Consider the following 18,940-nt stretch of genomic DNA (forward strand, 5'->3'; position numbering starts at 1 on the left):
GTGACCCTTTCCGTAGGGATGGGCCACAGTCATTTTGTACATTTTGAAGACCATGAGAGCAGACAAGAGTCATCATTCATGATGTTTGTTTGGCTCCTGCTGAAACAGTCAGTGTGCTTTAGTCTCAGACAGGACAGCTCCTACCTAGGCTCCTAGACCGGGTGGATGGATGCCCCGACTGCCCCATGACCTCTTCGGTTGTCATGGTTATTCACAAACACCAGGGCTGTGTCACAAGGCATCAATCTCCAGCTCTCACCCCTGGTCCTAAGAACAAAAAGAACCTACATTTCAACAAACAGAGGAAAACTCACAAAAAGTCATGTGAGGGGTAAAACAAAAAGTTATGCTGCGATGTAAAGTGGGTCAATATTTATCATATGGAACATGACAGCTGGTCCAGACAGTTCACCGGAAGGTCAAGATGGTTTTTGGAATATTCTTGTTGGTCTTTCAGATTTTTGAGTTAGATTATGGCCTGGGTTAGCAACTTGAGCATTTTCTAATATAATATGTGACCCTGGAGCACAAAACCAGTCTTAAGTCACTGAGGTATATTTGTAGCAATAGCCAAAAATACATTGTATGGGTCAAAATAATCGATTTTTCCTTTATGCCAAAAATCATTAGGATATTAAGTAAAGATCATGGTCCATGAAGATATTTTGTAAATTTCCTACCGTATATATATTAAAACTTAATTTTTGATTAGTAATATGCTTTGCTAAGAACATCATTTGGACAGCTTTAAAGGCGATTTTCTCAATATTTGGATTTTATTTTTTATTTTTTTGCACCCTCAGATTCCAGATTTTCAAATTGTTGTATCTCAGCCAAATATTGTCCGATCCTAAAAAACCAAACATCAATGGAAAGCTTCAAAATTTCAAAAGATTGACCCTTATGCCTGGTTTTGTGGTCCAGGGTCACATTAATATAATATAATATAATATAATATAATAATATAATATAATATAATATAATATAATATAATATAATATAATATAATATAATATAATATAATATAATATAATATAATTAATATAATATAATATAATATAGGCGATTTTATATACAAACATACATAGATAAATATAAATGTTTTGTAGATTTTAATTGCTAGTACTGTTAAAGCTCTGATACTTACTGTTAATGTTATGATTGTTCAAAAACCTGTTGAGTTAACTGGTCGCCAAAAATGGCTCACTCACGGGATCATTTCAAGTTTGTATCTAATCTAAAATCGTGGTACATGGGCAGTACGTGCTTTAGAATGTCCATTTTCACCAGTTGCTCTCATTCAAGAAGACTTGCAAACCGATTGTTGTGGGCAAAAGACGCGGGTATTTTCGCTTTGACACTCTAATTATCAGAGTGAAGAAGAGAACCTGATAGGCGGGAAATATCACACTGACAGGGTAATCAGCCAATCAATGCGATGGTATTAACATGAGAGGCGGACATTATCGCAGTGACAGGTTATTATACACTGTAAAAAGTGATGTTGACATAACATGAATTGTCAAGTTCGCTTTTTTTTTTTTTTTTTAATTATTATTTAATTAATAATTTTAAGGCAACGGGTTTCCTCAATTTGTTTTAGTTAAGTCAACTTATCACTTTTTTAGTGTATGAACGCTCAGTTTGACCATGTAGTATGTGCTTCTGAATTGTAAAATGAATTCTATAAATGTGTATGTGACTTCTGTTTTTATTGGATACATAATTTAGATATACTGTATCTGCAAGCGCCAATTATGTTCAATAATATATTGACAAGCTTATATATAAACCCTGCCTTAGGGTAGCCCTGTAGCAAAATTGACCACCTAAACCACCTTAGAAATAGATTAAAAACCAACACATATTAGTTTAAATAGAACACATTTTTTTGTGGGTGGACCCCCTCTCCCTTTGGGCATGGGATAATGTTCCCAGTTGTCCTGCCCAAGTGATGTCCCTGACTGAATTATATTTATCTAAATGCAGATCTCCTCATTAAAAATGTTCTCCTTGTATTAGATCTCCAAAGCTCTTTGATACACTCATTGCGTTGCCGCTGTAGATAGGAAAGCGCAGCAATGTCCTTTGATGTGTCCTGGTAGGCAGTGTTGTGCTGTGGGCTCATGGTAATGAACCGATGCGGCTCCTGCAGGTGAAGATCTACACAGACGTTGTCATCAATCACACATGTGCGTCGGGCGGCTCGTACTTCAATGCCACCCGTGAGGAGTTCCCATCTGTGAGATACTCTGCCACTGACTTCAATGATGACAAATGCACCAGACGTCGTGGAAATATTGAGAATTACCAAGACATTTATCAGGCATAATTTCAAAAGTGATAAAAGGGCCCTAGTTGGGAATGCCATTGGACACAGATGGAAACTGGAATTTTTTTCTCCTCTAGGCAAAGCAATCAAGAGTATTTGAATATCAGATGGGCTTCGTATGACCCACCACAATATTACACACAACCGGTCAAAAGATTTCTTCATGTTTTTGAAAGACCTTTTGCTCACCAAGGCTGCATTTAATAGATCAAAAATACTGTGAAAATAATGAAATTGTGGAATATTATTGCAGTTTAAAAGAACAGTTTTCTATTTGAATTTATTTTGAAATCTAATGTATTCCCGTAGCTGAATATCAGCATCATTACTCCAGTCTAAAGTGTCACATGATCCTTCAGAAATCATTCTGATATGCTGATTTGTTACATTTGTTACTATCATTATCAATGTTTGCTGCTTAATGTTTTTTATGAAAACCATGATCCGCTACCATTCAAAAGTTTGGGGTAAGCAAGGTTTTAAAAAAATAATAATAATAATACAGAAAGAAATGTAAAAAATAATTCATGCTTTTATTCAACACGGAAGCAATAAATTGATGTGAAGACATTTATAATGTCACAAAAGATTTCTATTTCATATAAATGTTAAAGATTCTTTTGAACTTTCTATTCATCAACGAATCAAATAATAAATTAGATTTTAAATTAAAATTCTAAATTGTAATATTTCGCAATATTACTGTTTAATGTATATTTTGACCTGTGTGGTTTATGTTGAACCCTTAATCAGTTGATCTCGCACTTACAAAAAATTGGACAGTAATGGTTTCTTTGTGTGACCAAAATGTTGCAAAGCATAGTAAAATCTCATTCATGCTTAATATACAATGTCAAGACAGATCATGATTGAGCATTATGATTGATCATGAAAAGCAAAAGCATTTGGCATCCCTGAAATCAAACCTGGCACAATGCGTCTTGAGAGTCTTAGATCTCAGACTAAAGTACAGCGAACAAATAACAGCTAATCTTCGAGTCGGGCCAGCCCTGGTCACAGTCTTTCTTGTATATTGTTTGTTTGTCTGAGCTCTGCTGTACTGACAGTACCATCTGTTGCTGTGCTGCTGGAAGATGAGCCGGCTGACTGATAGCGACTTCTAAATTTATTCTCCTTCACATCAAAGGCACATGTTGTGCGTGCAGAACAATACTGGTACCATTAAACATCAGGATCCGACCTTTGGCAACCTTGAGCGCACAAACAACCCAGATTAATAACAATACTGCAAAGAAAAGTATCTATAAACAATATTGTTATGAGAGGGTCTTGAAATTGGACAGCAGTTTCAATGAAGATCCAGATGAAAGTATTATTTCCTTTTATTTTTTTGTATTGTAAGACATATCAACAAAATCAAATATAATAATAAAAAAATATTACATCAATCGATGATGAACTTCAGTCCAAATGAACTCAACAGCAGCACTCTGCAACAAAATTGGAGGGAAAAAATATTAATAACAAGCTTTATGTGTAATATATATATATACAGTCATGGCCAAAAATATCAGCACCCTTGGTAAATATGATCAAAGAAGGCTGTGAAAATGAATCTGCATTGTTAATCCTTTTGATCTTTTTTTTTTTTTTAAATCACAAAAATCTAACCTTTCATTGAATAAGAATTTAAAATGGGGGGAAATATCATTATGAAAAAAAATTTTTTTTCTCTAATACACATTGGCCACAATTAACGGCACCCTTTTGTTCAATACTTTTTGAAACCTCCATTTACCAGTTTAACAGCTCTAAATTTTCTCATATAATGCCTGATGAGGTTAGAGAACACCTGACAAGAGATCAGAGACCATTCCTTCATCCAGAATCACTCCACACCCTTTAGATTCCCAGCTCCATGTTGGTTCTTCTCTTCAGTTCACCACTCATTTTCTGCAGGGTTCAGGTCAGAGGACTGGAATGGCCATATCAGAAGCTTAGGTTTGTGCTCAGTGACCCATTTTTGTGTTGTTTTTGAGATTTGTGTTTGGATTATTGTACGGTTGGAAGATCCAAACATGGCCCATTATAAGATTTCTAACAGAGTCAGTCACTTATTGATTTTTTTATCTGTTGGTATTTGATAGAATCGGTGATGCCATGTCCAGGACCTCCAGCAGAAATATAGGCCCACAACATCAAAAATACAGCAGTATATTTTTTATTGTACACATGGGGTACTTTTTATCCCTGTGTTCACCAAACCCATCTTGAGTGTTTGCTGCTAAAAAGCTCATTTTTTTAGTTTCATCGGACCATAGAAGCCAGTCCCATTTGAAGTTCCTGTTGTGTCTGATAACTGAATATGCTGGAGTTTGTTTTTGGATGAGCGAGGAGAATTTTTCTTGAAACCCTCCCAAACAACATGTGGTGATGTAGGTGCTGTTTGACAATTTATTTTAGGTTCTGATCCCGAGACTCAACTATTTTCTGCAATTCTCCAGCTGTGGTCCTTGGAGAGTCTTTAGCCACTCAAACTCTCCTTCTCACCGTGCATTAGGACGATATAGACACACGTCCTCTTCCAGGCAGTTTGCAACATTTTAAGTTGATTGGAAATTCTTAATTATTGCCCTGATGGTAGAAATGGGAATTTTCACTGCTCTAGCTCTTTTCTTAAAGCCACTTCACTAATTTGTGAAGCTCAATTATCCTTTGCTGCACATCAGAAATATATTCTTTGGTTTTTCTCATTGTGATGGATGATTAAGGGAATTTGGGCTTTGTTTTCCCTCCTATTTATATTTCTGTGAAACAGGAAGCCATGGCTGGATAATTTCATGTTCATAATCACCCTGGAGTGCTCAAAATTGTGAATATGAAAGGAAATACACTTCAAAGATATTTTACACATAAGAATTACTAGGGGTGCCAATAATTGTGGCCAACGTGTATTTGAGAAAAACATTTATTTCATAATTATATTTCCCCCCATTTTAAATTATTATTATCCAATGAAAGGTTACATTTTTGTGAATTTTTTAAATAAAAGATCAAAAGGATTAACAATGCAGATTAATTTTCACAGCTTTCTTTTATCATGTTTACTAAGGGTGCCGATATTTTTGGCCATGACTGTATATATATATACACATTATGTTAATAAACATAAAAAATATTGCTTGACATTTGGAAGAATTCAGTTATTGCCTATAATTTATCATCAAAGCAAGCAATTCAAATGACTCTTTTAAAGGATATTTTAAAGGATATGAAGTAAAGATGGAGCTCCTGTAGGCTCATGATTGTACATCAACATCATCTTAAACAAATAGAAATGTTGGGTTAAAATTTATCTGGACACAAAAATCAATCTTCAAGCTTCAAAATCAAGAGGCTATCCAAAATCCAAACCAGTTATAATAATTTATAATAAAAATAATCGGCACATTAGTCCCACACCCGCTTCAACAGACATAGCTATAAAAAGTATATACATAAATACAAAAATTGTTGGTCTTTTAACCCACCGGTTCAGTGTTTTTTCCCTCCTTTCTTTGGGTCTGCAGATTCCTGTTTAGGTTTTGCAGATCGGGCGAATTGCTGGAGTTTAAGTTAAGGCGTGATTTTGTTTGACAGTAAAGCATTTGTAATAATAAATTCTAGGTGTAACAAGCAAAAACACTGTTTTTGTTGGAGAAAGAAAGACAAAACATTCTGTCAGAAAGTTAATGCCAAAATGACTGAAAAACAAAGGATACCACCACAAGAGGTTTGTCGTTGAGAACAAATCCATTGGTTTCCTTTAAGGCCTTCTCTGCGCTTCTCTCGCTGGGGAGCCCGACGAAGGCCTGACCTTTCATCCTCCCCTCTTTCATCAAAACAATATCAAACCTGACGGGAACACACTTTATACATCAGCACATGTTCATGAAGAACTCCCCTTTATTCACCACTCCTGAGAAAAATAGGAGTGGTGTTTTCTTTTCATTGGCTTTGATTGTGATTCGCGGAGTTGAGGCCCCAGACAAGGGCCTCAGGCATGAGACAGTGGTGCTTACATGTTTCTCTCCTCCTCTGAGGAGATGTCGATATACCGGCCGTAGATGAACTTCAGATCCTGCGGAAAAGATTGAGAGGGGTTATATAGCTGGTAATAAAGTGGGTATTGAGAGATCTCAGGCTCTGCTAGACCACACTCTGAAGCAAATGTTATGCAATCTCAAGAATCTGCTATATGTAGAATACAAAAGTATATGGTATCAAATGTATATACTGTAAAAACTAGTAATAAAGGGTAATATTTCTCCATCTTGAAATTATTTGCATGCCCACTTGGCCAATTAACAAAACTGATTAATATTTATTCAAACATTAATAAATTATCTGGTTATCCAGAACTTGTCCAGTCCAAGAAAATAAATGTATAAAACGTGTGTAAAAATAATAATTAATAATTAATTAAAATGATAAATTATCCAGTTATAATTTATTATAAACTATATTAGAAATTGTCCAGTCCAAGAAAATAAATGTATAAAACGAATAGTAATAATAATAATAATAATAAACTATTAAAATTTATAATAATTAATAAACTATTAAATTATATTTAGAAATTAAAATATTTAACTATAATATATAACATACTTTAATATTTATCCATAAATGAATAAATCAACACATCCACTAATATTAAAATATTACATTATTAAAATAAATAAAATATCCAAATAAAATGTATTTACAAAACAAGTAACTTAATCCATAAATGATCCAGTTATTCAAAGGTCTTAATCATAAATGAATGAATAAAAAAATATATAATGCATTAAAAATAAAATAAAACTTTTCCAAAACAAATATTCAATTATTTTGTTATCCAATAATTGTTCAGTCCAACTCGTTTACTGATATTAAAATATAATATTATTACAATAAATAAATAAAATATGAATGCAAAACAAATTACAGTTATACATTAACTGTCTAGTCTAATTCATCCATTGAATGAATGAATTAACAAATACTGTAAATGATATTGAGCATTTACTTTGAATATTTAACTATTTAGTTTTGTATTTAGTTATACAATAATTGTCGAGTCCAATGTACCCATTGAATAAATATATAAATAATACTGAGCATTTCGTTTTAATATTCAACTATTTCGTTTTTTTTTGTTTGTTTTTGTTTTGTTTTTTTGTTGGTAGAGCAGACACTTACTTTTTCTTCAACTTGCTTCGCAACATTCTTAACATAAAGTCTGCAGGTTGGCTCTCCAGGTTCGTAATTTTTAAACACAGACATTTTCTTCATCTCTATAAATGTAAAAGAGTCAATTAAAAAAAATTAAAAAATCAATACAACAAATGCACACAACCATTTGAATAGTAAATCCGAGAGATAAAGCTGTCAAACATACGTTTAGGAATGACTGACTAACATAAAATAAATACATTAAGCAATCACTCGCAAACAGCTGAAACATGCAAACATTCATATGATGACAGCCTGGTGTGCTTCATATCAAATATTAATTTCCTCTTTAAAGATCGCTACATGTTTCTTGCAAACACTCGAAGGCAAATTCTTTACTAGAGCTTCTCAATTCTATTTGATGTTCAATGTACTACAAAGAACAAGAGTGTATGCGTGCACAATTTGAGTGAGTGTTTCACCGTCTCTGGAGAGTCTCCCTCTCTCTAGCTCTCTCCGAGAGATGAACTCTGAGGGGATGTCCTCATCTTCCTCCCTCTCTTCCTCGTGTCTGGGGACCGGAGCGCTTGGGTAGATTTTCCCAAACCCTTCTGCAGCGTCCTGAACGGAAACCTCTGCCGTGTCTAGGAATAAGTTGCATAAACATAATTAGAGCATGCTTTGAACTGTCACGGTGCTCAATTTCAATCTGTCTGAGATAGGCTGCCTGTTGCAAATTTCAACAATGACAAGTGAACGGCGGCACCGAAGTCTTGTGTGAACACGTATCAAAATAACAAGCCTTTTCTATTCAAAACAAACTCAAAAACAAAAACGCAGGATTGTTTTCTTGTCGCGCACGAAAGCAAAAAAAATTCCTGTAATCAATAACAAAAGGCACGTAAAAAACGATAAAATGGAAAATCCATGCCAGAGGAAAAAGAAACAGGCGAGTGTATTAATCTCTGAGGGTGACACTGGTGTGTTTGCGTGGGGTCACGCTCTGTGGGGTTTTCTTTCAGGTTCTTTCATAGCACAGTAGGAGATGTCACCTGGCAGTTGGCAGTAAGCCGTAAGCAAACGCGTATGAGGAATTATGGGAAGCAGCGAGGCTACTCAAATCCTCTGGAAACTTGTCTGACAGATCTAGTGCCTAATGTGTACTAGAGCAAGAAGTGCTGATAAGTTTCCCTCAGAGAGGTGGATTCCTTTGCCGTTTCTCGTCATTTAAACATATTGTTTATCATCAGCTAAACGCAAGCATAATGGAAATAACTACCGTCCCTGTGCTCTTTTCTTTTTAAAAAAGGTTAGGAAAGCTGTTTGTCTTTGACTTTGAAAGGTTTTCCATCTTGGTTTTAGGTCATAGACATTAATGGAAAACAAACAGGAAGATAAGGTAAACAAAAGACTGTGAATCTAAATTTGACCGCAGAGGACGACTTTTTTTGCTGCGTCTGCGTAGATTGCTGGAGTTAAATAATTGCTTTGACATACCTGCACTCTGTAAAGAATTATTGTAATTTTAACAGTAAAAGACTGTAAAATGTTACAGTAAAAACCTGTTAATTGGCTAACAGCAAGTTGGGCTGTCAAATTGATTAATCGCATCCAAAATAAAAGTGTATACTGTGCATAGGTATATATAAATATACACACAAACATACAAATATATTATGTAAACACAAACTTTTGTTTTGGATGCAATTAATCACGATTAATCGATTTCACAGCCCTAATATACAATGAAAACTGTATAAAAACTTAATTTAATTTATTTGTAAAGTAAAATACTGTTAAATTGACAGTTTTTGGAAGTGTAAAACTATACATTTGACACTTTTTCGTTGAAATCACTGTTTCTTCATAGTTTTTTAGGCAAAATATTATTGAATTAATTATTATGTGATGATAATGAATGATGATTATGATTATGTATTGACCTCAGCTTGTGAAAAAGCTACTTGTGATGAATTGGGATCCTGCATGTGGCTTTATTCATTACCTGTGTTTTTGTTGGTCGTTGGTATACTATAAAGGTACAAAATAGATTTAGAATTTTAGTAGATTGGTATATTAACATTATATCAACTTATACAGGTTTTCACTAAAAATTTAATTTAAATCCGTAAAACCTGAAATGTTGCTACGGTATTTTTTTATGGTAAATATCTGGCCGTTTTTTTTAATTTTACAGTGCTCTGAAAAGTTTTGCGTGTGTTTGTTTTAGTTTGATCATTCCGTCATTCCTGATTCCCAAATAAAGTTTCAGGGTTATCCTGACGCTGGGGAGGGTCTCAACGCCTCATGGCGAGAGCAGCTCGGCCTGCTGACAGCCCGATACATTAAATCTTCTCTCCAGCTGAGTCACTATTCTCAGGGCTAATTGCTGTGTTAATTGAGCAGGTCCGCTCAGGATGGATGGCTGAACCCGGGGCGCATTCGGTGATGCAGGCGGATAGATAAATGGATGATGTGGAAGGAGTGGTGGGGGACGTGCAGCCTTACCTTCGTTCGCATCTGCAAATTGCGGTTCCTGATTCTGTCTGGGACCCTCAAGGATGGTGGACACCTCAGCCGATATATGGAACTCAATCTTTTTCTGTCCAAGCGTCTGAGGTTGCTCGAACACGTCTGATGGCTGCAGAGCTGGGCCTGAGGGGCTGAGAGATACAACACTGAGCTATGTGCGAATCTTTTTGTGTTGCTGAAGGTGGTCTTTTGAAATTAAAAGGTGCAGTTTTGTTTTACTTAATTAATGATAAAGAAGCTTCTGGTTGAGTGAAAAGCAGCTGAGAGTTTACCCGTGGGAATCTGGTTTGGGAATAAACAGGAGGTCTTTTAGTTTGGGTTTCTTTCTCTTAGAAGAAGTCTTTGTTCTCAACGGTCTTTTGCATGGCTGGTTAACAAGGCCCATCAATCTGATCATCCTTTGTGGAAAGCAGAGAGAAGAAGTGAGAAGCTATTAAACATGTATGGCTTTTGAACGCAAGGCAAAACACGGCAACAAAACAAACAAACCAAGCATTTTGCAGCTTTCAGCTGCTGCCATTCTGGAGGCCGACAATCTGTCAATGAGAAAATGTGCCAATGCTGGTGATGCATAGTCAAAAATACTACCAGTTATTTTTAGATATTGGACAAGAGATTGCATTTGCGTTTTAGGCAAGTGGAAGACACAAAAATAGTTAATAATAATCTGTCTGTAAGAGAAATGTCCCTGTAAAGTGTTGTGAGGCCAGAAAATTGATTTATTCATCAGTATTGGCCGATATTAGAACTACTATAATTGTCTATGCTCAATTCTCTTATTTTTTACATACAGATTAGATAATTGTCTAACTTTTGTGTTTAAAAAATATGTCCCTGGTTAAATTACACATTTTATAAAGGGATAGTTATAGTTAAAATACCCTAAAAACAAAAAGAAGATTCTTATGCCCACCAAGACTGCATTTATTTGATAAAAATACAATAAAACCAGTGATAGTGTGAAATATTATTACAATTATAAATACTTGATTTCTTTTTAAATATATTTTAAAATGTAATACATTCCTGTGATGGATTTTGCTGAATTTTCAGCAGCCATTATTCCAGTCTTCAATGTCACATCATCCTTCAGAAATCATTCTAATTTGCTGATTTAATGCTCAAGAAAAATTTCTTATTATCAATTTTTAAAACAATTGTGAACACAACATCTTGCTTGCACACACTGCCTAATAATAGTTACCTACTAACGTCAAACTACTTCAACAGCTTGTAGACAAAATAGAAAGGTGGAAAACCAGCTACCTCTCCTTGTCCTCCTCATCTCCACTTTCGTACTCAGATTCTTCTTCACTGCCCGACGCCCCCTCCTCGTGTTCCGGTAGAGGAGGGTTCTCTGGGGGGAAGGGTGGGGGCATGGGCGGCAATGGGCCTGGAGGCATCTCAAACTGAAACGGTGCAGATGAGTGGGTTACACCTTCTCGAGAGCTCATCAGTATTAGCAGAGCACTTATATTGATGGGATTCAGTAAAAAGAAAAGCATCGGGGATGAGGCTGAGTTTTAATTCAGGCGATGCGCTGGGATGTGATTCATATCGTACATTTGTCATCATACTGCCCTGATTGTTTGAGTTAAGATAAACATTGCAAAAGTGCATAACCAACTCACCATTGGCGGAGGAGCTGTCACTGGTCCAAACGGGCATGGAAGGTTCATCTTATTCATCAAGTGAAGAACCTGTGGAGGAACATGTTCACCTGATGAAGAAAAGAGTGTGTGTGTGTTGTTTCCACACACCTGGTACTGAGTATTTCTTGGACACAAACATTAATTGTGACCCTGGCTCCATATGTAACCCAGATTGCTGTGTGAGAATATATTTAGGCTCTGAAACGAAGCTCTGAGCAACAGATGTAATGTATTTAATGCACCAGCCTGTTTCTCAGAAATCTAGCGCCACCAAAAGGCAGCCTGGGAAATTATAACGTCTCCTTGGTGTTTTACAAAACGGTGCAGTATAGCTTAAGGAAAATGTTAAATACATCACTCATCCCTCCCACATGAGCACGATATTAATACCATCAGAATAATTCCATGCAAATATTGTGGTTTGATGTTTTAGAGACTGGACTTGATTTGGAAAAAATCACATTAGTGCCAGTCTCAGAGAGCTGAGAATGAACGTTTTTCTGTTTTGCTTTGGGTTTTTTTTTTTTACCTGATATGAACTAAAAACCTGAAAATAGGAGACAGATACTGATACGCAAGAGGTAAGCCCATGGATGCGCGTTTACACATTCCCAACATGAACTGATAAATAAAACAACAAAAAAAGATAAAGAAAAAATCTTTGTAGCCTCTACTCACTTGAACGTAGAACTTGGGCACGCTCAGAAGAGTGTGTGTAATGTTTGTCAAAATTCCACTTGAAGGAGGAGGGTATAAATATTTCAGCGTTGGATTTGTTTGAAATTTCAACCTGCGGGAGGAAAGAAAAATGAAAAATTGCCAGTCGTTAGTCTCGGAGAGGAGACAGGGAAACATTTCCAGAAATGCTACCCATGACAAAATGCATGCACATAATGGTGAAGCATAAATATAAGAGCGAGGTACAAAAATTTGGCTGTGTTTTATAAATGCCCACGCCTGCAAAACACACCTGCGTTTGGGGACGGGAGAGCAGCTACTCTTCAGTAGTTCACTCTACACCACAAAAAGTAGCTAACATTTTATATTTTATTATTTTTGATTATAAAAATTTAAAAAGCAATATATAACTAGCACAAAACTTCAACACATAAATACACACACAACAATCTAACTCCGATTATGAATGACAATTTTTAAATATTAATTTCTCTACAAAAAGAATATGAAATTTCCAATACAGGGAAATTTGTAAACTACTCTGCGATAATCAATTACCGTATTGACCCGAATATAAGACGATGTTTTTTTCCTTGGAAATACATCTGAAAAAACGCGTTCGTCTTATATTCAGGGTCTAGACTTTGACATGTCAATAATACACCCACAACAATAGGTGGCGCCAAAAACGTATAAAACGAGTGTGCCATGAAATATGTAATGTAATGTGTGTTGTAAAGATCGCGAATGAAAACAAATGAAAAAGAAAAGCTTACAGCAGCATGATCGTGACTGTCATGTTAGCCTGATGGGACCAAACTTCCTCTGTAAGTGATTTTAAAACATAACACAGTACCCAGATTTGAAGACTACAATAAGATTTCACGTCTACTGATAATAACATTTTGGTAGGCTACTATGAGTTGGATAGCCTAATTGTTATATAATTCAGATGGGCTACCTGTTATTTCAATGGTATATCAAAATTCATGTCATTGTTGGTACATTTTACCAGTATTTACCATACTTTCAAAACAAAAATTAGAATTGGAAAAATATGCAATATGAAAATAATTTAAGAATAAATGTGTTTTACAGAGAGATAAAAAAACAAAACAAAACAAAAAACAAGATTTGGTTTTCAAAAAGCCTTTTTCCAACAGGTACATCTGGAAAAAGGGGGGTCGTCTTATAATCAGGGTCGTCTTATATTCGGGACAATACGGTATGTCATTCTACAATGTTAGTTGTTCATATGACTTGTTACTTGAAAAACTATTGGTTAGTACCATTGCCACTTATTATTTACTCCTCAACACTGAATATCACTATATTAATTAATTTAGGGCAAGTAACATTTAAAATATTCACAATGATTTTGCTGGTAGTATAAAACTAAGCAACAATGTGCTTTTAATATTTCATAAAGTTTCATAAAGACATCAATAGGCTAGTTTAGTGATGCTTTGCTACTATGACACAGTAAGATTTTAGGAAAATTTTAATAATAATTGTAATAATAATTGTTCAAATCTAGTAACTCATTTAATAATAATAATTATAATAACAATGAGAATTTAAGTGTCTCTCATTAGTTATAAAAGTACATTAATTTATCTAAAATATAATGTATCTGTTTTTAAATATATATACATATATATACATATGTAAAAGTGGTCTTTGTGTCTTTGTGTGTGTGTGTGTGTGTGTGTGTGTGTGTGTGTGTGTGTGCCACATACATACATATATATATATATATATATATATATATGGCTATATAAGGTACGTGTTACCCACAACTCCCTACTCCCAAGATCCAGCTTATGCATTTTAAGCTCCCTATGTTGCATGGACTACTCTTGCAAACCAAACGCTTTGAATGTCAAGAGACTCTTTCAAGTTGAATTTGATTGCGTATTCTATCATCGAAACGGTCTGCACTTCATTCAGAGCATCACACCACTGAAAAACATGCTTATCAGTCGACCCTGCTCTGTGCACGAGCAGCTCTGGCGGAATTAAATAAATAAAAATCTGTCATGGCTCCGCTCGTTAAGTGAAGGTGAGGTGCGGGCTCCACGTGCAAAATTATATCTTAGCCCACGGTCTCTTTATCAAAGGCCACCTGGTGCCACCACATGGCAAGAGCAGACGGGCTGTCACCGCAGAACAGACACTCTGAGACATGGGCCTGTAATTGGACATGAGACGGATGGTGACAGCCACTTTCCAACTTCCTCCCTCCATCTTTCTCTGTTCGCTGTGGGCACTTCCTACCGGGTTACCAGGACCTGAACTACTGACACCAGGTGCGGGATGTCAACCGGGAGCGTTAGCCTGTCTCAAATCTCCAGTGACATCATAAAACACAGCGGCACGATGAGATGGCTCATGCAGAGGAAGTCAATGTGCTGATCAAAAAACACAGATGCATGTGCACACCTACCCCAGATTGGGAGCAATGCTGTTGTCCACCAGAGGAACGTTGCTTTGTTGTTTTTCTTTCTTCCCCTTCTCAGACTGGGCACCAGCACCACTGAAACATAAGGAAAAACTGTTATTAGTTATAGAAATACAAAGGTGTTTCTTCAACTATGGGGAACTTTAGCCCTATGAACTCTCTTAAAACATTTTTTTCAAACACTAGTTTAATTTGTCTACTAATTGTCAACAAATTCTCTACTAACAAACTAAAAACTGAGTATGTACTTACGTCATATGAGAGTTAAGTCCTTCTTCATAGAAATGTACACCTTATCTCAAATTATGTACTGTGTTTAATATGATTGTGTTGGAAACTACTTTTTTAACTTTTTGGTATAAAATGGCTACTTTGTCTTGTTAAGGCTAATTTCATAGCTAGTATTTAATATATCCCAAATACACGATTAAATTATATTTTCACACTATTTTGCATAATCTGACAATATCAAAGCTTGATTACACTGTAAAAATTATTTTTCAAAGTTGTAAATAAAACCAAGATTACTGAAGTACTTATTTTAAGAAAATAAAAAAATCATGTTTAATTCAATGTGTTTCTTACTGTTTTTATAATTGTAAAATTGAATAGTGAAAATTGACTTCTTTTAGAGTAGAAATGACGCACAACAGAAATATACTGTTTACAATTGATAGTTGTTCCTATTTTTCATTACACATCATAAGTCTCATATTTTATCTCAAACAAACTAACTTTTAATAAACGTTTATTAGAGGCAAACTGACTTTGTCAGGAAGGAAATTACGTGTATTTATGTATATAATTTTTGAGAACATAATCAATGTTTTTTAAATTAACATTAGCTTTCTCTGGGACAATAAAAATATCTATTGTAAAAACGAAATCTAGTAAAACAAATCTTAAAAGTAGGCAAGGTAAAAAAATTTAAAAAATAAGTAATTAAATAAGTAAGTTAATGAATAAAAATCCAAGACAGTTTAATGTGAACTTCATGTAACAAAATGAAATATATTAAATCAATCCCTGCAACATAAAAGTGCCCATATTTGAAGAAGCATCCATAAACACAGTTTTGATAAAATATAAAAATAGACAGTTAGCCAATCAGAGACACATGTTGACAGCTTACATTTGAGAGGAAGGAACAGAAATAGCTGAAAGTCCATTATTATTGATTTTGCCATTTACCTCTTAGACACTGGTGGGTCTTTCAAAACAATGACATGGTCTTGATCTTTCGCGAACTCAACCACTAGTGTGTGACCAAGGATTCTCAGCTGATGAAGTCTGTTCAGTGCCTGTGGGTGGAAAGAAACAATCCGGTTTACTAGCATATGTCCAAACCAGCTCTTAAACCACAAGAGGAGCATGTGTATGTTAGTTTTACCTTAGAGGCTGAGGTCTCACTCCTGAAAGTTGCAAATGCCATATGTTTCTGCAGATGACAACACAATTAGGTCAGCTGTGTAATTCACTCCATCATTTACCCACAGCAATTTGCAGCTTTCATACTTGCAAATCTTGCAACTTACTAGGGGTCCCTTCTCTGACAGCACTTTGACAGATGAAGCACCAAAATATTTCAGGAGATCCTCCTTGTCATCTCTGTTGAGTTCTCTGGGCAGATGTCGTACAATGAGGGTTTTGCTTTTCTTTGTTTGAACGTCGGCCTCGTCTGCCTCTGCCATGATTCTAAATAAGACAAACAATTAAATCGATCAGTAACTCATCTATTCATGATAGAAATAACACGTGGAACCTTACGATGAGCAGAGGGTAAAAAAGCATGCTTTTATTCTAATTTAGTGAGTCATAAGAAGACTGGCTGCATTATTAATTAAAATTTACAAGGTAAACGTTCATTCTGATTTATTGTCCACAGCTTTCCTTTACATTGCACACCAAATTAATGTTTTAAATGTTTAATAATTTAACCAATTTTATATGTTCCCAGTATCAAAATAATGTCTTTGAAAATAAACTGAAACAAAGACAAGCATTTTGACATATATTAGCAAATCTCACTAATTACTGCAAAAAAATAAATAAAATTAAAAATGTCATTATTTATAGTGTTTATATATTTCCTTACACATTTCCCTACCAAATTCCCATTACTGCAATGCAACAATAAACATATCTGCCCAGACAAATAAAAAAACACAGCTAAATTGAATAATATCTTACCATTACAATGTAAAATAACAAATTATCATTATTTTGCATTACAGTAGTAAAATGAATGACGTGTTTCAGCATTAATGAGAACTTGTCAGGGAAATGTGCATTATTTTCAATAACATAACGGACTTCAAAAGTTTCATAAAATTCCCATATGCAGTTATTACTCTCATTATTAAATATTAATACTTTTTTTATTTATTTTTTTATAAAATAAACTGCATGGCATAATGCATTCTAGTTCTTTTCAGTACTATAATAGAGTATAATTTTTCATGATGTTATTAAAACTGCAGCGCGTGTGTCCGGAACTGAATTTAAGCATCTAGTGTTGCTCAGGGGGAATGAAGTTCTGGAAACACAGCATCTGTTCAGGCTAAAGAGGACTAACACAGCAACATATCTGGTCCTTATCTAACACAGAAGGACACTTTGGATTTGCATTTAAGGAGTAACAGGCTTAAGACTGTGTTAGTAAGTGAACAGGTTAAAAAATAGCAAATGCAAGTCTAACGTTAGAGGTTTACGTTAGTTCTGAAGCGAGCCTCACAAATCATTACGTTAGCTTCAACAGCTCACAACAAAACTCGGGAACAAAGGACTAACTTAAAGTTGGAATAAAACAACAATAAATAAAACATTGTGCTACTAAAGAAATATAGACCAGTATAATAACTGAGACATGTGAATGTTTATGAGAGATGTGAGACAAACGTACCCGGTTCAAATTCACGCTCTTCCTCACAAAGTTTGTGGGCGTGTCTAATGAGGTCAAGGAAATCTGATACCTGATTGGTTGAATGTGGGTCATTCGCATCACCGATTGGTTCGCAATGTACATCAGTCACAAACGGTCCAAATTCAGAAAACTTGTTTTTTTCTTCGGCCAGGAGATGGCACTGTTGTTAACTAAATTAATCCGTATCAGCTTTTTAAGACAAGTTTTTTTTTTTTTTTTTTTAATGTTTAGCCAGTAAAGAGGCTTTTAACTTTAAGTATTCATCGACACTATCATGAGCTATTTTATTTATATTTTAATAATTTTCTAAAAATTGTAGTAATAAATAAAAAATATATACTATTTAAAAATAGTAGTAGTTGTAAATAATAATTACAGCTGTAATTATAAATAATATAATAATAGATATAAAAAGTTGCCATGTATTATTTATTTATTGCCATTTTCTTTCTTACAGTAATGTAGTTAACTGGGTTAAATGGTTAAGCTGTAAAAGTGTATTTGTGTCAGTGTGCCAAACACAAACTGAACTTGATAATTATTAAAGTTTTATTTTTCTTTGTAACGCTCGTAGTATGTGGAGATCAGACAAATGTGTGTACGGTTGGCATTTGACCAAGCCAAATTATGGCCTCCCTTCCTCCTTCCCAGTTATACCATACTGCCCCTCTGTGTCCTGAGTCCCACTTATTCAGGATTTTTCTCCATGACACCCCTGTTTCACATTTTCAAAAATGCATATCCAATGAGCTTGAACGTTGGCAACAGCTTATGTTTGCTTAGAGTGGACTAGCGGTTGCAGATCCGGATTGGTTGTCCCCATTGTGCCTTACAAATACAAATTCTTTGCTGAATTTCAATCCATGGCATTTTGGCTATTACTTTGAATTTTTTTGAGATATAAAAAGTAACTTCATTAGAACATAATATCAAACCCGATGACAGCCTTTATGAGTTCACTTTCATACTCTGGGAACAATCACAGAGGACTGACCCCGGTTTATGGGCCAACTTAACTTGGAGATTGTCCTCACTATTGTCAGACAGCCTCCAAATTCCAGTGCAAATGAAGTTTTTTCATTGCAGACAACATGGGCATTCCTTACAGGGGGGAACAATGCCCCCTTTCAGCCTGGCTGGCTCTGAAATTTCACAGGTGAAGGGAGGAGCGGAAGGTATCTAATCCCTGACCGAACAGTCCG

General features: G+C 35.1%; 1 protein-coding gene and 2 long non-coding RNA genes across 7 annotated transcripts in view; 1 reads left to right on the forward strand and 2 right to left on the reverse strand.

Moving 5' to 3' along the window:
* LOC131532840 (uncharacterized) overlaps positions 1-1,353 on the reverse strand; it is a 59,276-nt gene extending 57,923 nt beyond the window's left edge. For all 3 annotated transcript variants that reach the window (XR_009268969.1, XR_009268970.1, XR_009268968.1), the window contains exons 1-2: positions 1,148-1,353; positions 145-267 (exon numbers count right to left, since the gene is read on the reverse strand). This is a non-coding gene — a long non-coding RNA (uncharacterized LOC131532840). The remainder of the gene's footprint in view (positions 1-144; positions 268-1,147) is intronic.
* Positions 1,354-2,844: 1,491 nt separating this feature from the next.
* On the reverse strand, positions 2,845-17,801 carry rnpc3 (RNA-binding region (RNP1, RRM) containing 3). 3 transcript variants are annotated; one of them, XR_009269198.1, is made up of 17 exons: positions 17,718-17,801; positions 16,351-16,510; positions 16,206-16,253; positions 16,007-16,116; positions 14,801-14,890; positions 12,355-12,466; positions 11,656-11,724; positions 11,291-11,433; positions 10,297-10,422; positions 10,001-10,155; positions 7,975-8,136; positions 7,520-7,614; positions 6,355-6,413; positions 6,055-6,187; positions 5,824-5,896; positions 3,737-5,615; positions 2,845-3,543 (listed from the first exon to the last, which is right to left on the reverse strand). XR_009269198.1 is itself a non-coding variant. In XM_058766131.1 (16 exons), exons 2-15 carry the CDS (start codon positions 16,504-16,506, stop codon positions 5,828-5,830), a joined length of 1,527 nt encoding a protein of 508 aa, XP_058622114.1. In that variant the 5' UTR covers positions 16,507-16,510; positions 17,718-17,801; the 3' UTR covers positions 3,661-3,783; positions 5,824-5,827. The 3 variants fall into 3 exon arrangements, 2 of the variants coding, with proteins under 2 accessions (XP_058622114.1, XP_058622113.1); XM_058766131.1 differs by lacking the exon at positions 2,845-3,543 and having other exon boundaries at positions 3,661-3,783; XM_058766130.1 differs by lacking the exon at positions 2,845-3,543 and having other exon boundaries at positions 3,661-5,615.
* Positions 13,082-14,791, forward strand: LOC131533713 (uncharacterized). The gene is made up of 3 exons (XR_009269199.1): positions 13,082-13,181; positions 13,518-13,579; positions 14,475-14,791. It is a non-coding gene; the product is annotated as an uncharacterized LOC131533713 (long non-coding RNA).
* Positions 17,802-18,940: the final 1,139 nt, after the last annotated feature.

This window comes from Onychostoma macrolepis, chromosome 24, assembly GCF_012432095.1.
Source record: "Onychostoma macrolepis isolate SWU-2019 chromosome 24, ASM1243209v1, whole genome shotgun sequence".
NCBI lineage: Eukaryota > Metazoa > Chordata > Actinopteri > Cypriniformes > Cyprinidae > Onychostoma > Onychostoma macrolepis.

What these genes read in the sequence shown, in the direction of transcription:
- rnpc3 (XM_058766131.1), bottom strand. Translation starts at nt 16,506, where the DNA reads ATGGCAGAGGCAGACGAGGCCGACGTTCAAACAAAGAAAAGCAAAACC. An exon ending in GACCCACCAGTGTCTAAGAG is followed by an intron (nt 14,891 to 16,006) that starts GTAAATGGCAAA and finishes CTTATGTTTCAG; the next exon opens with TGGTGCTGGTGCCCAGTCTG. An exon ending in TCAGAGGAGGAGAGAAACAT is followed by an intron (nt 6,188 to 6,354) that starts GTAAGCACCACT and finishes TGTTCCCGTCAG; the next exon opens with GTTTGATATTGTTTTGATGA.